Source organism: Microtus oregoni, unplaced genomic scaffold, assembly GCF_018167655.1.
Source record: "Microtus oregoni isolate MIOR12 unplaced genomic scaffold, Mior012 000112F_ref0000385, whole genome shotgun sequence".
Classification (NCBI taxonomy): domain Eukaryota; kingdom Metazoa; phylum Chordata; class Mammalia; order Rodentia; family Cricetidae; genus Microtus; species Microtus oregoni.
This window is the reverse complement of record NW_024544738.1, coordinates 2,778,368-2,797,301: the sequence shown is the minus strand read 5'-3', so window position 1 is coordinate 2,797,301 and position 18,934 is coordinate 2,778,368. Positions and strand designations below refer to the sequence as shown.

Genomic DNA, 18,934 nt, shown 5'->3' with positions numbered 1-18,934 from the left:
TGACAACTGACACATTTGGACGCAAAATTGGCTTGGTTTCAAACTGACCTTATATTGAGCCATGACAGCATTGGCGTGGTGCCTCCACCGATGACTCATACAGTGAAGAAGACAATAAGCAGCGTGGTTGTGAACATCATCTGGCGGGCATAGGATGTCGTGTCACGGATAGCAAGTGCAAATGCCATTGCTCCCCTCAGGCCTATGGGACCAAACAGGAAGATCTTCTGGTGATGTGGGAACCTGGTGATAATTCTTCAGAATGCACTGCCACTGTGGGAATAATAGAACCCTAGCCATATGCTTTGGGAGCCCAGCTGCTTAAGCCAGGTAGAAGCACCTTAAAGGTGTATGGTTTTCTTCCCTTTGAAGCTGGCTTGCACAGAATTCCCAGCATAAGAAGAAAAACAGCAGCACTTTGTATGGCAGAATACTAACCGCTCTTATTATTTAAATGAATCTTCTCCTAATGACTGGAAAGGAAAAGAAGCTTGCATAATAACAAGCTCTAAGTCTTCTATCCGAATACCACGCAGTCAACAGAAATGTTGCCTGACTATGAATGTGTGGAACTGGACATTTATGGAAAGCAGGGCAGTATTTTTCTTCGTAAAGGAAGGGGTAGCACACGGAAGAGTAGAAAGATAGGTTGATGTGTAACAGGATCTTGAGACAGGGTCTCATTTAGCCCAATATGCAGCCAAGCATGACCTTGAGCTTCTGATCCTTCTGCCTCCCCCTTTCTTAGTCTGGAATTCCAGACGTGTGCTTTAAAGCCAAGTTGTTTATATTTTAGTCATATTATCATTGTTTGCTAAATAAAATTTATTTTCTTTATATATTATATAAATATATTTTACCTGAAAACATCACCATGTGTTGAAAATTCCAACCAATCTTGTGCCTTCTGCCCAGGTTGAGGAAGAAGGAGAGAGGGTAGATATGCGCAGCTCTGCCCAGGAAGATGGCAACCTGACCACCAGGCGAGGTTAAGGAGCCCACACGTTTCCAGAACGGCACTTCAAATACTCTGGTTGAGCACAGAACTTTAGCAGTGCTGTGATGTAGGGCTGCCCAAAGAAGTCAGAATGCCTGGACTGCCCATCGCAAATCTCTCAGCAACAAAATGGCAGTCATTTGGTCAACTTTCCCACTTCTTGGTTCATTATACAGCTTATCAACACATGGTTGTACCTTTTGAACTGAACTGAACTGGTTCAATTGACAGGCTTGCCAATTTCTCTAAAACTAACTCCAGAAGTAATCTAAAGTAGCATAAGATTGAGAACTGGACAAGGCACATACTATGCTGGGTTCTACTAGAGGGAAAGAGCCAGCAAGTTTCATTCGCAAGAAAACATTAGGGACTTCAATGCCTAGGGAGCACACAAAAATAGATGTGAGGAACCCTCAAGTAGTCTTACCACAAAGAGACATTCACTCACACAAATGAACTCAGAGAAAGTTTCTGGTATGCAGCTTAAATGACCTTTGGGGATGTTAGAAGTAGAAAAGGATGAATGTGAACAGCAAAGAGTGCAGAGAAACCAGTCATCCTTTCCTTGCTAAGTTTAAACAGCACCCAACAGAGAGAGCTGCACAATCCCCTGGTCAGAGAAGGAAACACAAGCAGGAACCAGCAAATAGAGAGTTTCCGCCAAGCAATGCACCAGCTGCAAGAGCCACAGCTGTTTCAGACAGAAACGAGAGCCAAACTAGCTTCCTCCAGGGTAAAGTGTAAACTGTTTTCCTGCTTTTTTGTGTTTGGTTTTGTTTTTAACAAAGGGAAACGGGTAAAGCATATTCTATCTCAGAGGTGAAGGAAGAATCCTCAAGTGGTCAGCAGCCTTTAGGATTTCCAGAGGATGTGGCTCACCCAGCCAACAGGCCCTGTTCTATAAACAAGGCCTTCCCCCACTATCTCTTCCACTATGACGTGCAGGAAATACAAATCAGAGCAACAAGCTAAGTCTGAGTGAAGAAAAACTAATCTAACAGATTCTAAGCTGTTCCTCTAGTGTGAAGCCATTACGAAGATCCTAAACTAGGGTGCCAGCACTGTCACTCTCGAGCAGTCAAGAAGGGACAGCCCCCACATTCTTGCACATGAAATGAAAATCCTAGAGGAAAAAATACTCTTTGAAGACAACATTTAAGAGTTAAGGAATCCCAGGAGGCCTAAAAAAAGGCAGAAAAAGAGAAGAGAAGAGAAGAGAAGAGAAGAGAAGAGAAAGAGCAAATGTCCAACAATCTTGAAATCCAGGGCCAGAAAAGCTTACTTTAATGAAAACAATACCTACATGTCACTGAGACAGACGCCAGGCCTGGCCAGGGCCTTGGGGCTTACGATTCTGGGAAAGTAACTCCTTTAGAGGTAGCAACGGAAGGAGGCTTGAATGTGGTGGGTCTGGAGGGCATGCTTCATCCAAAAGAATCACCATCAGGATGCATGGGTGGGTAGAATTGTATAGGGGGTACGCAAGGGAGGATGGAGAGAGGGAGGAGGTATAAGGAGAGAGACTGAGATGGAAAGAGAAGCCCAGGCAGAGTGAGGCCCCACTGTGCCTGCCTTGGGGAGCCTGGGCAATGGTCCTGCAGAGACAACTCCACCCACCCTGCTAAAACCTCAGGCCAGCTCCAAGCAGCCTGCAAGAAGGAGAGAGGGAGGGAGGGAGGGAACAGGCGAGGCCAGAAAGTTCTGGCTGCTCCTTAGGATACACGAGCCATCCCCTGCCTCCCCTCTTGGGACATACTGGTGGGTCTATGTGAGACCTACTTTTGGTTAGAGGCTGTTGTCAAAAGTTATGTGAAGGAGACCAAGGGGCAGAGAGGAAGGAAAAGAAAGTATATGTATTAGGAAGGGTCACCACTTCAGATACTCAGAGTCCCAAAGAGGTTTTCCAGAGCCTGGCCCTGGCCTTGCCCCTGGGAATAGTCAGCTCAACCCAGAGCTGTACCCTCTTCAGGACAAGCCCTCCTGTAGAGGCTGTTGGCTGGAGCTGTGAGAGTGGGGGTGGGAGAGAAAAAGAGAGGGCACCCTCCCCAAGCTGCCCATTCCCAGCTGTGGCAGGAAGAGGCATAGGGAGGGGAAGAGGGAGGGAAAGGCAGAGGCAGAAGGGAGTTTTGGAGGCTGAGGTTGGTCAGCAGAAGGGGAGGGCACTGGGAACGAAAATTCACCTGAGGATTTGTTCCGCATCAGCCGAACCTCCCGTGCTTGGACACCATGGGACTGCAGCTGGCCACGGATCTGTTCAGGAAATAAAGAAGTGGGATGGATTTAGTAAAGAAAGCAGCTAAGTATAAGACACGAACACACACACACACACACACACACACACACACACGCACACACACCCCTCCTCTGCCTCCCCAATAACAACTGCACCTAGTACTCAGTCTTGCTTCCAGCCTTGGACTTACAGAAAGTGAGTCAAACACAGACAGAAACACAGGACAGGGTAAAGGAAAGTGAGTCAAACAAACACAGACAGAAACACAGTACAGGGTAAAGGATGGGAACAAGATGATCCCCAGCGGCACAAAGACAACGGGAGAGCAAGTGAGGCAGCAAGTCAGGAATGGTGGGGAGGGTGATCTGAGAAGAGGCTTAGTAGTAGCCAAGAAGCATAGAAGCTGGAATGCCCAAGTCTTATCCATCACAAAGGAATACTCCCTCCCCTCTCTATGACACAGAGAAGGATAGGAGCCTGAGTCATTTCAGCCCTGTGAGGAGGAGAAATTTAAAGACAAAAAGGCATGGTGGTTGATCTGGAAAGCTTTCTGAGTGAAATGATCCTGAGAGACTACAGAGGCAACTGAGGACCCCAGGTGAGACAGTATCTAAGCTGGCAGTACCTCTTTTGGTGGATGGGGAATTTATACCAGATACATTTTAGGGAGAACAATCTGTGCTTTTGGGCATCTGTTCCTCATCAGGGTAACAGACAAGAAATTAAGTCTTATGAACACCAGTATGCAGGAAGATGAAAACCAATCAAGACTCCAATCAAGGAAGGCTTGGGAAATAACAAGAACATGGGCTCTGGGGTCCAGCAGTCCAGGTTTGGACCCCAACTCTACTCTGCCACTTGTTGGAACATAAAGAAGTCACTTTGTTGACTGGGGCTATGTGGGACTGACTATAATTTGTACCTTCCAGAAAGAGCTTCTGTGAGGATTCAATCAGCCTGGCACATAGCCCACCCTACAATAAAACCTCAGGTAAAAATGTCAGCAATCAGCCTGATCCTAGAAGGACTTCTTAGTGGGGATTACTACTGTCACAAAAAGGGCAGTTGGCAGGCTTTCAGGGAAGCACTGCTCAGAGAACCAACTGGGGCTGAAGGAAGTGAGAGATATAAGGATCAGGGAGACTAATCAAAAGTCTACTTTAGTAATACTTTTAGATTTCAAATGTGGCTTGCCATAAGACATCTATATGAGAAGGAAATTGGTGAAGAGAGGAAGATTGAAGGCAGAGAATGTCATAAAGGCAAACAGGGTCAAGAAGCTATCAAGAGCCACCTATGGGTAGCTATGGCCAGGCTGTCACTGCTGACAAAAACAGGAATATGGAATTTGGGAAAAGCCTCGTGGGCCCTAACATCTTACTCTCATGGGTCTCTGCCACCAAGAATATCCAACACTGGGTCTGGCCCTCCATTCACATATACGAAAAGGATGAAAGCCAATGGAATGTGCAGGAGGGACGCTCTTCTCTCATACCCACCAGCACTGGACACCCACGCTACTGCCCTTGGGCTAAGCCAGCCTGTCTGCTGCCTTCTCCCTTCCAGACCAGGAACTGATGGGGCCCATCCTGGAGGATGGATAGTGCTGGGGGACAGGAGCTGGTGGGGGAGAAGAGAGGGAAGGTGCTGTGGTTGGTTGTAAAGGATGGGTGTAGAATAGCTGAGAGCCCTGGAGAAAACCCAGCCTGGCCTCCTGCTCTGCCACCTGCCCAGGGCCATTGGAGGGGCACCTACATCATCCTCAGTGGCTGCCTGTGGCAGCATCCTCAGCATGACGATGTTACTGGCCTTCTCCTCCTCCTTCTCCTCCTCCTCCTCCTCCTCCTCCTCCTCCTCCTCCTCCTCCTCCCCTTGCTCGGTCCGATAGTCCTAGTCCCGACAGTCGCCGTCTCTGGGGAAGCCTGGCGGGCCAGTGGGACTGTGCCTGTGCCGCCTACACTGAGTCTCGGAGCCCGGGGAGGCCTCGTAGGGATCCTGGCCGACAGAATAAGATGAGAGACACCAGACGGGCAGTCAGCTGGTGGGCCTAGTGGCTGGCCGATGGCTCTCTGAGACAGGTGGGCTCTGAAAGCCAGGGGTGGGCGGGCGGGCTCCAGTTAAAGGCTCAGTCAGGCAAAGTGGGTAGGCCTTGGATTGTAGCCTTTTTAAGGCTGCAAATGTTCCACAGAATACTTTTGGGAGCTGCCTTCAAAGAATGGCAGTATTGGTGTGGAGGAGGAACTCCCAAAGGCAGGTAGACAAAAAAACACAGCTTAAACCTCCTTGGGAAAAACTAGCCTGGGTTTTAGACTTTGCCTTCAATTTCTTCCCTTTTCTTCCTTTGCCAGCTTAGCTAGTATGAGAACAATTATTTACTGTGCCACTGAAAAAGACCTGTCTTATATAGTTCCCTGCTTAAGATTGGGCCCTGGAACCAAACCAGCAGTTTTAGAAACAGTTTCAGATATGAGTCTAAGGCAGCCAGCAGGAGTTGGTGGGCTACTATGCTCCTCCTTGGTCCTTATTCCTCAGCCCTGACAACGTCTTCATTCATTATCAGTTCTTTGACAAGAGAGTGTAGCTGCTAATTCTTAGCTGTTGTCCAATCTACTAATTTCAACACTAAGCAGATCTGGCCTAAGCCTACATCCTCCCACCTGCAGAGGACAGGCCCAGACAATTGGATGCCGTATTCCATACTTGTCAATGGTCTCTTTCCAAGGTCCATTGTACCCATTAAGAGACACTGCTCAAGAGCAGGCAATTGAGAAGCCTGGATGCCTATAGGCCCTGGCTAAGCAAACAAAGTATACCAAGGGAATAGCCCCTCTGCCTAGAGGGTAGAGGATAGCTCAAATACAATTCCTCAAGGCTCGGCTTGCAAGTGTAACCTTTCCATCGTACTAGACAAAGAGCTGCCTGCCTGCCTACCTGCTTACACCAGGTCTTTGACTGTCCCCTCAGACTGGAGTTCTCTGGGGCAAGGGTGTTTCTAGCCCTCAGATGTGGGCTCTCTCGTGGTGAGCATCATGCCTCATCCTTTAGGCTAGAGGTAACTACCACACAGAACTGGCTTCCCCAGAGGTCCTTTCCTTCCCTTCTGTCTAAAGGTTTTGTCAAGATCAGGAACACCCAGTGTTAGCTTCCCAGAGTTGTTTGGCTTGGATGCTAATTCTGTCCTCCCTACCCTAGATGCTGGGTCCCATGGAAGAGATCCTTTTGAGTACCCTAAATTGGTAGGGCAGGCAGTATAGTGCTTGCAGTGAACCAAAGACCAAAACTGAACAACAGGGAAGAAGGGAAAGAAGTAATGGCTAGGAACCTTGAGAAATACAGAGTAAAGCAGTGTGGAGGAAGCCAGGGAAACCCAACTCAGAAGAGTCCTCAGAGAAGGAGCAGGGACAGACCCTCCCCTAGGTGACACAAAGCAACTGAGCAATCCAAAGGCACAGGAGCAGAACATGGCCTACACCTGGTGTTGCAGGTAGACACACAGGCCATTCAGGAGCATTTCCCCCAAGACCTGGCTTTGCCCTCACCTCTGCACTTTGCTCTTCAGATGAGTCATCATACTCATGTTTGCCCTCCTGACTGCCATACTCTCGGGGGTAGGAGCGGTAGTCCATGTCTCTATAATCATGGTCCCGGCTGCGGTTCTCTCCACCATCATCCTGTGTGCGATCAGTGGCTCCATAGCGGCCAGTCCTGTCACCACGACCACCTCTAGGAGAAGAAGGATGGGGATTAAAAGACCATTTTTCCCAAAAGGCTCAAGATGTAAGAGTTACCCTACAACCCTCTTTCAAGGACCTCAATCCCACTCCCCAGAAAAAAAGACTCTGAAAATTTCACTCCACTACATGGACTAACTACTATATGCTCTTAAAGTCAACCCACTTATCTCCATCCCTTCCTCACTTCTGGTCCACATGTATCACAAGCTTCCTCTATCCAGGCTTCTCCCAGTTCTGTCTCTGTACCTAGAATCCCAAATATAAGTACTCTCTAAGATAAAGTTAATCAACCCCAGCTGCCCAAGATCCTGAGGCAGAAGGCTTGAGCACTAGAAGGTCAGGGTGAGCCTGGGCAACATAGCAACCCCCACATCTAAAAATATTGGTGTTGTAGATATAGTTCACCAGTAGTACACAGGCCCAGCATGCAGAAGGCCCTGGGTTCTATTTCCCGAATATCATAAAAAGTTAAATTACTTAATGGTGAGTTCTAGGAAATGATGGACCATGCCTGCTGAGTCCTTATTCCTCAAAGCTTAATATAGTGTATAGGACTCAGTAAGCAATAATCCCAGCACTTGAGAGGTGAAGGCAGGAAGATCAGGATTTCAAGGTTAGTCAAGGTTCAAAATGAGTTTAAGGTTACACGAGATCCTATCTTTAAAAAAGTATTATTTTAAAAAGAACCAATACACATTCATTTAAAAAGAAAAAAATACTGCTATGGGTGTTTAGTATCCAGCATTGAAGAAAAAAAATAAAGATGTAAAAAAGAACATTGTCAAGCAAGATGAATCAAACCTCACAGAAGAATGCAGCAAGATTCTACTTATGAGCAGTAATAACAAGAGAATGTCCACTGTTGACACCACTCAAACTACATTATTTAATGACACTAGCTAAAGCAATTAAATAAGAGAAGGAAGAAAAGGCATTAAGAACTATAGAGGGGGGCCTGGAGGAATGGCTCCGCGGTTAAGAGCACTGACTGCTCTTCCAGAGGACCTGGATTCAATTTCCAGCATCCACATGGCAGCTAACAACTGTCTGTGACTCCAGTTCTAGGGGACCTGACACCTATGCACATCAGATAAAAATAAATCATTAAAAAAAAAGAACTGTAAAGGCAAAAGAATCATCATTATTTGTATCTAATTTTAGAATAACCCTGTAAAGCCTAAATCAATCAAAAGAAAGATCACAAATAATAAATCAGGAGCTGTAGGTACAGTTCAAGGACAACATATTCATGACACTAATTTCAGTATCCCCAAAATAATAACAGTGATAATGATGACAATGAAAATCAGGGGCCAGAGAAATGGCTCAGAGATTTAAGGAAGTTTGGTTCCCTGCACCCATGTTGGGCAGCTCACACCCACAAGTAACTCTAGCTCCAGGGAATCTGATGCCTGCTTCTGCCTCCTGAGCACATGTAAACATACACTCACAGATTCACATAAAAATAAATTTTGTAGAGATTCTGGCTATAAAATTAATATGCACAATACAAAACACCCTGGTTTGATTCCCAGCACCTACACAATAGTTGACAAGCCTGTAACTTAAGCTCTTTGGGTTATGAGACTGACACTATCCTGGATTACCCAGCAAGATCTATCAAAAAAGGAAGCTGAATGTGGTGCCTCATAGAAAGATTCTGTATCAAACAACAACAAAATCAAATCTCCTTCCGCAAAAAGACCAAATCCTTGAGGGCTTAGTGGCTAAGAAAACCCTTGCTGCCCTTGCAGAGGACCTAGAATTTATTCTCAGTACATTATGGAGGCTCACAAGCATCTTAACTTCAGTTTCAGGGAATCTGATACCCATTCCTAGCCTCTGCAGGTACCAGGCACACACATGGTACACAGATATGTGTACAAGTGAAACACTCACTCATAAACCTTAATTGCTTTTCAAAAAGAGATCAAACCCAGTAGCTGTAAAACAAAAACAAAACAGTACAACAATAAACCCTATGGATCTATATGACTTTGTGAAAGTTAAAAACAGCTAACATGGGGAGGGAGCAGGAACTGGGACTGGTATATAAAATGAGAAAAAAGTGTTAAAAAAAAGTTAACATGTAAAAAAAAATGAACCTAGAAATAAGCGTGAGATGAGTAAGTGCGGCAAAATGGCAGAATCTAGTTTGCAGATAGGTATTCATTGTAAAATTCTTTCAATTTGCCATATGCTTGAAATTGTGTAATAAAATATTAGAAAAAAGAGTTACCAGCTGGGCACGATGCATGTCTATGGGGTGAGTATGTGTGCACTAGAGGAAACAGCTCAGGCAGTAAAATGCTTGCTGAATAAGCATTAAGGACCTGTGTTTGATATCTAACACCCATGTAACAAGCCAAGTAGCACAGGCGAGGCAGATACAGGAAGATCCCTGGATCTAAGTGCCACCTGTTAGGCGTGGTTGCAGAGGTTGAAGCCAGCCTGGTCTACATAGTAAGTTTCAAGATAGCCAGGGCTATGTATTGAGGCCTTGTCTCAAAAAAAAAAAAAAAACAAAACAAAAACAAAAAACAATGTAGGGCCAGATAGATGGTGACTTCATGGGTAAAGGCACCTGACACCAATCCTGATGACTTGAGTTTCATCTCCAGAACCTATATATGGTATTTCTCAATAAACTCCTCTGTACTGCTACCTGTGTGCTACACACACAGAACAAAAAACAAGGTAGGTGCTTCCTGAGGAACAATACTCAAGGTTGACGGCTAGCTTACACATATACACAAGATGCACCTGCACATACAATGACTGGACATGTACGTGTACACACACACACACACACACACACACACACACCAAAGGCTGGGGCATACACAGCAAGTGGTAGAGTACTTGCCTAACACACACATGGCCTTGGGTTCTCTCCCAGAACTGCTAAAACAAACAAGGCCCAGATGCCTTTAAAGGTAAGTTCCACTAAGTTTCACTAAGTTTCAAGGCAAGAATAGCCCCCCCCCAGGGTTTTTCTGTGTAGCTTTGGAGCCTGTCCTGGAACTCGTTCTATAGACCAGGCTGGCCTTGAACTCACAGATTAGCCTGCTTCCGTTTTAGAAGTGCTGGGATTACAGGTGTGTGCTACTACAATAGTAACTCTAACATAAGTTTCTCCCAAAACAGCAAAGGTTACATAATTTATACTATGAGGTTACCTTGATTCCAATGCCAGATAAATACAACACAGATACAAATAAGCAAACTAATCCAATAGCTAACTAAGCAGCTTTAAAATAACAACGCTGGTGAGGAAGTGAACAACAGGAGCCTTCACAGACTGGTTGGGAATGTAAACTAGTCCATTTACTAGGAATTCTGTAGGGAGGCACCTCAGAAACTAAAAATAGATCTCTCAGAAGACCCAGCTTTACCACTGCTGTGTATTTATCTGAAGGACTTCAAGTCAACAAATCAGAGACATTTACACACCAATGTTTATTGCAGACAATTTGCAACAATATGGAACCAACATAGGTGTCCAACAACAAAGGAACGGGTAAGGAAATTGTGCTATATACAAATAATAACATTCTTTTCCAGCCACAAAGGAAGTTAGGCCTTTTTCAAGAGATGGATGCAACTGGATATAGACATTAAGTGAACTAAGCCAATCTCAGAATGACAGACATAATGTTTTCTCTGTGGTCCCTATATTCTATACATGCACATAAAAGCATGCATGTATTTAACATGAAAGTAGAAGCAAAACTGTCTAAGGAAATAAAACAGACTAACATGAAAGACATGCCTGTATTAAACACCCTTATGTGACAGTACCATGTGAATACTCACAATAATTTTCTAAAGAATAAAAAACCTAGCAGAGCTTTTAAATTAAAAGATTTATTATTACTATATGTGTACATAATGTATGTGAGTGGGCAGATGGACCAGAGCATGCATATAGAAGTCAGAGGGCAACTTTGGTGAACCTGTTCTCTTCTTCAAGCTTTATATATGACTTCTAGGGGAATTGAACTCAGGGCTCTAGGTTTGTGCAGCAAGCGCTTCACTTGCTGAACCAACTATCTTGTTGGCACCCAAACCTAGCAACTTTAAAAACATACTCAAACCCATCTAGATATGGTAGTGCATGCCTTTAATCCCATCACTTGGGAGGCAGGGGGTGGGTAGATCTCTTTGAGTTTCAGGACAGCCAGAGTTAAGAGAGAGAAAGACAGAAAGACAGAAAGACAGAGACAGAGATTGACCCTGCCTGAAAACAAACAAAAACACAAAACCAAAAACATAGAGGAAGGTAGGGTGGGGCTGGGTATGACACGGCACTTGCAATTTTGAATTCACTGCAGCTGTGGTCTCCTAAACAGGAAAGAACTGAGTCTCGCAAGTTGTCCTGTGACATACACACACACACACACACATGCCCCTCCCTCAAATAAATAAATATACTATTTTTTAATATATGTGAAAATATAAGAGAAAATAGTTGGGAAAAGGCAGGGACTCATAGGAATAGGAGGGAGACGAGAGAGATATGGCCCAAACTAGTCTGAAACTCAGGATCTTCTTGCTTCAGTTTCCAGAGAGTAGGATAAAAAAAATTCATCACCACATCAAGCTCAGAGAATTTTCCTGGCTTATTAAAAGTTATATGTAAAAAATTGCAACACACACACACCTTACTTTATTAGAGAAATTTTGACTGGGCACCGTACATGTGTCTTTAATCCCAGCACTTGAGAAACATAGGCAAGCCAATCTCTATGTCTTCCAGGCCAGCCAAGGGCTACAATAGTAAGACCCTGTCTCAAAAATCCCAAATGAGCTAAGTGGTGGTGGCACACGCCTTTAATCCTAGCACTTGGGAGGCAGAGGCAGGCAGATCTCTGTGAATTCAAGGCCAGCCTGGTCTGCAGAGCTAGTTCCAGTCAGGGCTGCACAGAGAAACCCTGTCTCAAAAACAAAACACCCAAATGAAAAAAGAGAGAGAGAAACATTTTGGACATGTTCCTTTAAGACTAGGGATAGTGATCTACTTTACCTGAGTTAGACCCGCAGTTAATATTAATCTGAACTCCTAATCATCCTGCTTCCATCTCCTGAGGGCTAGTATTACAGGCCGTGTGCTATCACACCTGTTGACCCTGAATGAATAAATAAATAAGTGAGTAATAAGCAAACAAATAAACACACACACACTTTTTTGTTTGTTTTTTTGAGACAGGGTTTCTCTGTGTAGCTCTGGCTGTCTTGGCATTCACTCTGTAGACCAGGCTGGCCTCAAACTCAGAGATCTGCCTGCTTCTACCTCCCAAATTCTGGGAGTAAAAGTGTATGCCATTACCACTGCGCTAAATATTCTTTTTTAATTTTAACATGCATTGGTGTTTGACCTGCATGTTTTTTGAGGGAGTAAGATCCACTAGAAATTGAGTTACAGACAGTTGTGAGTTGTCATGTGGTTGCTGGGAATTGAACCTGGGTCCTCTGGAAGATAAGCCAGTATTTTTTTTTTTTTTTTTGGATTTTCGAGACAGGGTTTCTCCGTAGCTTTTGGTTCCGGTCCTGGAACTAGCTCTTAGTCCAGGCTGGCTTTGAACTCACAGAGATCCGCCTGCCTCTGCCTCCCGAGTGCTGGGATTAAAGGCGTGTGCCACCACCGCCCGGCTGTGCCAGTATTCTTAACCACTGAGCCACCTCTCCAGCCCCTGGGTTGAATATTCTTAATTATAAAAATCTCTTATGTGAGCCAGGTGTGGTGACACATGCCTTTAATCCCAGCACTCAAGAAGCAAAGACAAACACATTTCTGTGAGTTTGAGGCCAGCCTGGTCTACAAAATAAATTTCAAGAGAACTAAGGTTATTACACAGAGAAACCCTGTCTCGAAAAAAATTCCATGTGTGTTTGGTTGGAGAGATGGCTCTGTCAGTAGAACTCTTGTTTCTAAAGCATAAGGACCTGAGTCCAAATCTCCAGAACTCAGATAAAAAAAAAGCCAAGTATAGTAGCATGTGCTTGTAATCCAGTGATATCAAAACTGGGAGGAGATAGGTAGATCCCTGGAGCTCAATGGCTACCTAGAACAATGACAGTCCTACCTCAAACAAAAGGTGGAAGGAACTCAAGTGTGGTACTCAGAGCTGCCTTCTGACCTACACATTACGTCCACATACATGCACGTGCACAGCTCTACACATGTATACACTAACACACACATACACATATAAATAAAATAAAATAAAATGGGGTGAAGAGATGGCTCAGAGGTAAAGAGCACTTATTGGACATGGATGCTGGGAACTGAACTCTTACCTCTCAAAGAACGGCAAGTGCTCTTAAAAGCTAAGCCACCTCTCCACTTTCCTAGTGATTGCACTTTAACAGAGTAAGTTATTACTTAAGCAAGCAGGTAGATTTTTATGCCATTTAAAAGTAGGAGGAGCTGGGTGGTAGTGGCGCACGCCTTGAATCCCAGCACTTGGGAGGCAGAGGCAGGCGGATCTCTGTGAGTTCGAGACTAGCCTGGACTACAAGAGCTAGTTCCAGGAAATGCTCCAAAGCCAGAGAAACCCTGTCTCGAAAAAAAACAAAAAGCAAAAAACAAAAAAAAAAAACCCAAAAAAACAAAAAAAAGTAGGAGGAGTGGGAGGAAAATGGGAAGAGGGGATGTGGTGGAAATTTTTAATAAATAAAAAAAAAACCAAAGATAAAAAAAAAAGTATGCTTCCTTGGAGCTAGAAAGATGGCTCAGCAGTTAAGAGCATTTACTGTTCTTCCAGAGGACCCAAGTTCAACTCAGTACAGAAATTTGATGCAATCTCAATTAAAAGTCCTGTGTTTGAGATGATTTCTTTAAATCTTGGGGGATGGAACCCAGGATCTCATACATACTAAGCACAGGCTGTACCACTCAGCCTTTGATTAGTTTTTACGTAGAATAAAACGCCACAAATGGTTAAATCAAGTTTGAAAAATAAGAGCAATAAGAGAACTATTAAGAAACTGTATAAATCCACAGTAATAAAAATGGTAAGATTATGGTGTAGGAATAAGCAAAGAGATAAATGGAACAACCTAGATCATTCAAGATGGAGGGAACCCAAGCAAAAATGAACTATTTAGGAGATGGTACTCAGCAAACTGCCCGCTGTAAGAATGAAAACAAACTAAAACTTATCTTATACCATATTCAAAACTGGATTCTAAATGAGCTAAAGATGTGAATGCAATTGGGAGGCAGAGGCAGGCGGATCTCTGTGATTTCGAGGCCAGCCTGGTCTACAAGAGCTAGTTCCAGGACAGGCTCCAAAACCACAGAGAAACCCTGTCTCGAAAAACCAAAAAAAAAAAAAAAGATGTGAATGCAAAAGGTTAAGAAAAGATTCTGAAATCACAAATATGGCAAGATCTGGTCATGGAAGTACATGCCTCTAATCTTATGAGTTCGAGGCCAGCTGGGTCTATATAACAAATTCCAGGACAGTAAGAGCTTCGTAGTGAGACCTTGTTCTAAAAAAGAGGAAGCACGAAAGTAAGGATTTATTTATTAAGAACAGATCATCAGGAGACCGAGGGAAGAAGATTACCACAAGTCTCAGGTCAGTCAGTCTGAGCTATAGGGTGGCTTCCAGGACAGCATGGATGAGATCCTGTCTCAACAACAACCACAAAAACAACAGTATCTATTCTTGGCAGGCACACACACATTAAGTAAAACGTAACATGGACACCTCATGGTACCTTTGGCACCAATTAGAGACAAAACATTTTGTATATTAATGACAATAGAGACAGCTAAAATATACAGTGCTGAGTAATATGGAGTTCAGGAGACAAAAGGAATACTGTAGCACTATGCTCTTTATAAGAATTAAAGACACTTGAGATAACACTATTTTAGAAGGATACATATTAAGTACAACAGAGCTGATGCCTACAGAGGTGGGAATTGGGAATAAATTGAAGAAATAAAAAAATAAACCAAACACAGTAAAAGAGGCCTTGTGGTGACTGGTCTTTGATAAAATCTATTTAGAAATGGAAAATGTGATTAACTCAAACCTCTACATTTTGGATCCTCTAAAAATCAAAAGGAAACCAGTAGTTTTACTTGGCAACAAAGTCTAAGGAAGTATAGCTACCTGAAGCTCAGTCACATAGTAGTTGTAGTGATTATGGTTGACAATCAAATTAATCTTCTCCTAAGCAAATATGGTATTGAACTTAACACTTCACACATGCTAAGTAAGAGTTCTACCACTGAGTATATTTCTAGCCACCAGATGCCTTTCAAAAGACAGTTTTAAAAGGAGGCCAGTGCCAGGCATGGTAGCACATGCTAGTTCCAATATCTTGCTGGTGCTGGTGTTTGCAATGAGTTCCAGGTAGATAGAAACTACATGGTGAAACCCTACTTCAAAAATAAATAACTATGGATTGGAGAGATGGCTCAGCAGTTAAGAGCACTTGATTGCTCTTCCAGAGAACCCAGGCTCGATTTCTAGCACTTACATGGTGGCTCACTCACAACTGCCTGTAATTCCAGTTCCAGAGGGCCCAATGCCCTCTTCTGGCGGCACCAGGAACACACATGGTGCAAAGACACATGCAAGCAAAACATTCATGCACATAAAATAAATAAATATATAAGCAGGGTCTGGTAGTATAGGCCTGTAAACTCAGAGACTGAGGTAGGACAGTTGCAAGGTCTGGGTTACAGATTGAGTACAAACAAGCCCAAATTGGGCAATTTACAGTCTATCTCAGAATAAAATGTAAAGGGCTGAGAATATAAAATAGCTGAATGGTACAGAACATGCTGAGCTGTGCAACCTAGGTTCAATTTTACCAAGTATCCTAAATGTTTGTTACTCGGGAAGATGAATTTGCGTATCACTTGCACCTAGGATTTTGAGACAAGCTTATCCAACAGAGCAAGACCCATCTTAAATCCAAAACAAAACCCACCCTTCACAGGCCTGGAAGGTGGCTCTGTTAGTAAACTGCCTGAGCTCAATTCCCCATCACCCATATAAATACACCAGGTGTGACACATGCCTGTAATCCTAATGCTGAGGAGGTAGAGAAAGAGGACTCCCCCAGGCTTGTTGGCCAACCAGTATAGCTAAATCTAGGAGCTCTGGGTTGAATGTAAAACTCAGCCTCAAAAAATAACTGGGAGAGCAATTGAGGTAGATGATAGCTGGCATCACTCTCTGGCCTCCTCACCCATACTAACAAGAAACCTATCCTCACATCCAGCCATGGTACTCATCACCTGTAAACTACGTGCTCTGCCTTGTAAGACCATACACAGCAAGACAGTCTCTCACAAGGAGACCTACAATCATCATGTCTTGTTCATCTCTGCATTCTCGGAGCATAGAAACCACTCCTTTGTTGTGTTGTTTCTTCTGCCTAGAAGTTAAGTGTCCCTCAGCATCATTCCTGGATTGGTGTTCACACGGGGGCATGCTTATAGTGCCTGGGCGCAGAGGGAATGGAGAACTCACCGTCTTTCATACTCCATGTCCTGATAGGATCTTCGGGAGCTGTTGGGGGCCCCTCCTCAGTTGCTGGCTCCTTTTCACTTCCCAGCCACCCTCACTGCTGCCACCATGATCTGCCAGCCTGGGTGATACCTCCTGCAGAGACTCTGCAAAGAATGGAAGGAAGAAAAGGGTCAAGGTAGTTGGTGCAGAGAAGACCTCCTTGAGAGAATGTCATTGTCAAGACTCTCTACAGTCCTGTAGCCCAGGGACATTGTTTTCTACTTCCTTGTGCTCCTGTCAATCAGTGCAGGAAGACAGCCCCCATTTGGCTCTCTCCTTCCTTTCCCCACAAGCATAAGGCAAGATTCTACTGCCCCCAGAAAACAGTAAAGCCCTTATCAAACAAAGAACATCTTACAGAGATCTGGTGGTACCACCGGCTATGTGATCAAGGCTTTGCATTCTTATTCTTAGATCAACTGCTGAACGATCTGCCTAGGATTAGGCATAAGTCACAGAAATAAGACCACAATAATTGGATGGGGATATAGTTGTGAGACAGAACATGACCAGCACAGCCATGTTCAAGGCCCTTGGGTCACATCCCCAGCATCACAAAAACAAACAGCAAAACACCAAAAGACAAAAGAGTAATAAAAGACTTCACCAATGGAATCCCAAGCACCTCCCCATCGGTCAAGGTATCATTTCATCCTCCCAACAAGATGTTAGCTATACCCTAACAAGGCAGATAGAAACTTTGAAAGGCTTTTGGAGGGAGGGAGGGAAGGAGGGAATGTGTGTAGGGGCTAACTTGGCAACAAGACAGCTGCCACCTCCCTGGGCTCCTGGCCAACAGAGCTCTGGTCCTCATATGGCAAGTGGCTCAGCCATGATGTGACGTGCAGCCAGGTCCCCAGGTGGATCCCTCTCCCCAGGGATCATAGGCCAAGTTTTCAAGAGGCAAAAGAGGCCTCTTTCTGAAGCGGTTCCAAAACATCTTGTTCTACAGAGTTGAAAGGAGCAGTCACTTCATCCAACTTTTGGGGCTGCCTCAAGAAGTACAAGTCCTGAGAGTGATGTGACCCAACCAGGGATGGGAATTATCCCTGAATCTTCAGCTGCCACCCACTGTACAGGAACCAAGGAAAGCAAGGCCTAACACTAGGCTGCCACCACACCTTTCCTTCAAGTTCCTATTTTCTCTTCCACCTCAAACCACAAGAAACCAGCTAACTGCTCCCAGATGGGGGAAAACAGTTAACCAGGAACCCTAATGGCTGAGAACCTGATGCAAAGCCCTCAATGGCAAAAGGGTGAGTCAAACATTGTCATATACACAGCACAGAGAAGAATCAAAGTTACCGGCGAGCCCCCAAATAACCAAGGGCCAAGATCACAGAAGGTAACCCACAAGAGACATAAATAAACAATTCCCCTTTTAATATTTGAATGTCAGTGTCAAATACAACTCTCAAAAGAATAAAAGTCGCATCTATATTTCTCTATCCACCTCACCCTTCCCAGCATTCAATAAATAGGTTGGGGTCGGCCAGTAACACGACAGTTTCCTGACCGATAAGGACTGGAGGTCAGAGACACACTCCAAGGATAAAAACCATAGTCACTTTCTCTCTCCGCGCTCGCCACCCCCCATCCCCGCCACAGAAATGAATAGAGGCTGCAACCAGAGTATTTCCGCGTGGATAATAAGTAACACAGGACACAGCCAGCACACCCCTGCTCTTAGAATACCCCCGCAAAGTCGCAGACACGCACTTCCAAAAAATAAAAGTTCGATGGAGCAAACATAGTAAGTCCCGGTACCCCACTCCCATCTGTCCCTCCCTTCCCCCACCCTCGTGCACCCATCCCGTGTTCCAATCGCGCACGCGCTTTTGCTTTCATAAGAAAAAGTGGGGGGACACCCTCTCTCAGGTGCATCCCTCAGCTTTGTGAACCCCGAAGTGTGCAGTCCGTCCCCGCGCCTCTTCTATGTTTACCGCACCACCACCCCCTGGCGCACGCCCCGCTCCCTTACCTCGGCCCCCACCACCCGAAACAGCGCTCACCTTCCCGGCCCGGGCTGTCAAGGGAGGGCCCCCAGGCATCACCTCCGCCAGCCGTCACCTCTCCAGAACTGCTAGTTCAACGGGAGCCGATTGCGTGCAACAACTAAGTCCAAGGCTAGTGGCAAAAGAGGGGAAAGGGGGAGGGGAGACGCGCCCGACGCGCAGCCCTCCCAAGGAAACTCAGTGCCGCCTTCTTCCAGCCGGCTGCAGTCACTGACACAAAATGGCGATGAGGAGACGGGAGCCTGCGCTCCGACCTCCATCCACCTACTGAGGGAGCGCGCTCTGGCTGGCTTTGACGATTGGTTGCTGTCCGCCATGGGCTGGTCCTGGCCTTCTCTGATTGGCAAGCATATGCTACCTCCCCATTCCGTGAGAACACCCCGGGAGTCCAGAAAAAGAGTAGCTATTGGCTACCA

At 45.0% G+C, this 18,934-nt stretch overlaps 1 protein-coding gene and 1 pseudogene across 1 annotated transcript; both read right to left on the bottom strand.

The window, feature by feature from the left end:
• LOC121443733 overlaps positions 1–2,418 on the bottom strand; it is a 69,667-nt pseudogene extending 67,249 nt beyond the window's left edge.
• Positions 2,419–2,947: 529 nt separating this feature from the next.
• Positions 2,948–18,733, bottom strand: LOC121443754 (RNA-binding protein 10-like). Its single transcript, XM_041645555.1, has 4 exons — positions 18,516–18,733; positions 16,465–16,607; positions 6,770–6,953; positions 2,948–3,247 (listed from the first exon to the last, which is right to left on the bottom strand). The coding sequence occupies exons 2-4, from the start codon at positions 16,479–16,481 to the stop codon at positions 2,963–2,965; spliced, it is 486 nt and encodes a 161-aa protein (XP_041501489.1). The 5' UTR covers positions 16,482–16,607; positions 18,516–18,733; the 3' UTR covers positions 2,948–2,962.
• Positions 18,734–18,934: the final 201 nt, after the last annotated feature.

What these genes read in the sequence shown, in the direction of transcription:
- LOC121443754 (XM_041645555.1), bottom strand. An exon ending in CTGAAGAGCAAAGTGCAGAG is followed by an intron (nt 3,248 to 6,769) that starts GTGAGGGCAAAG and finishes TTTCCTGAACAG; the next exon opens with ATCCGTGGCCAGCTGCAGTC.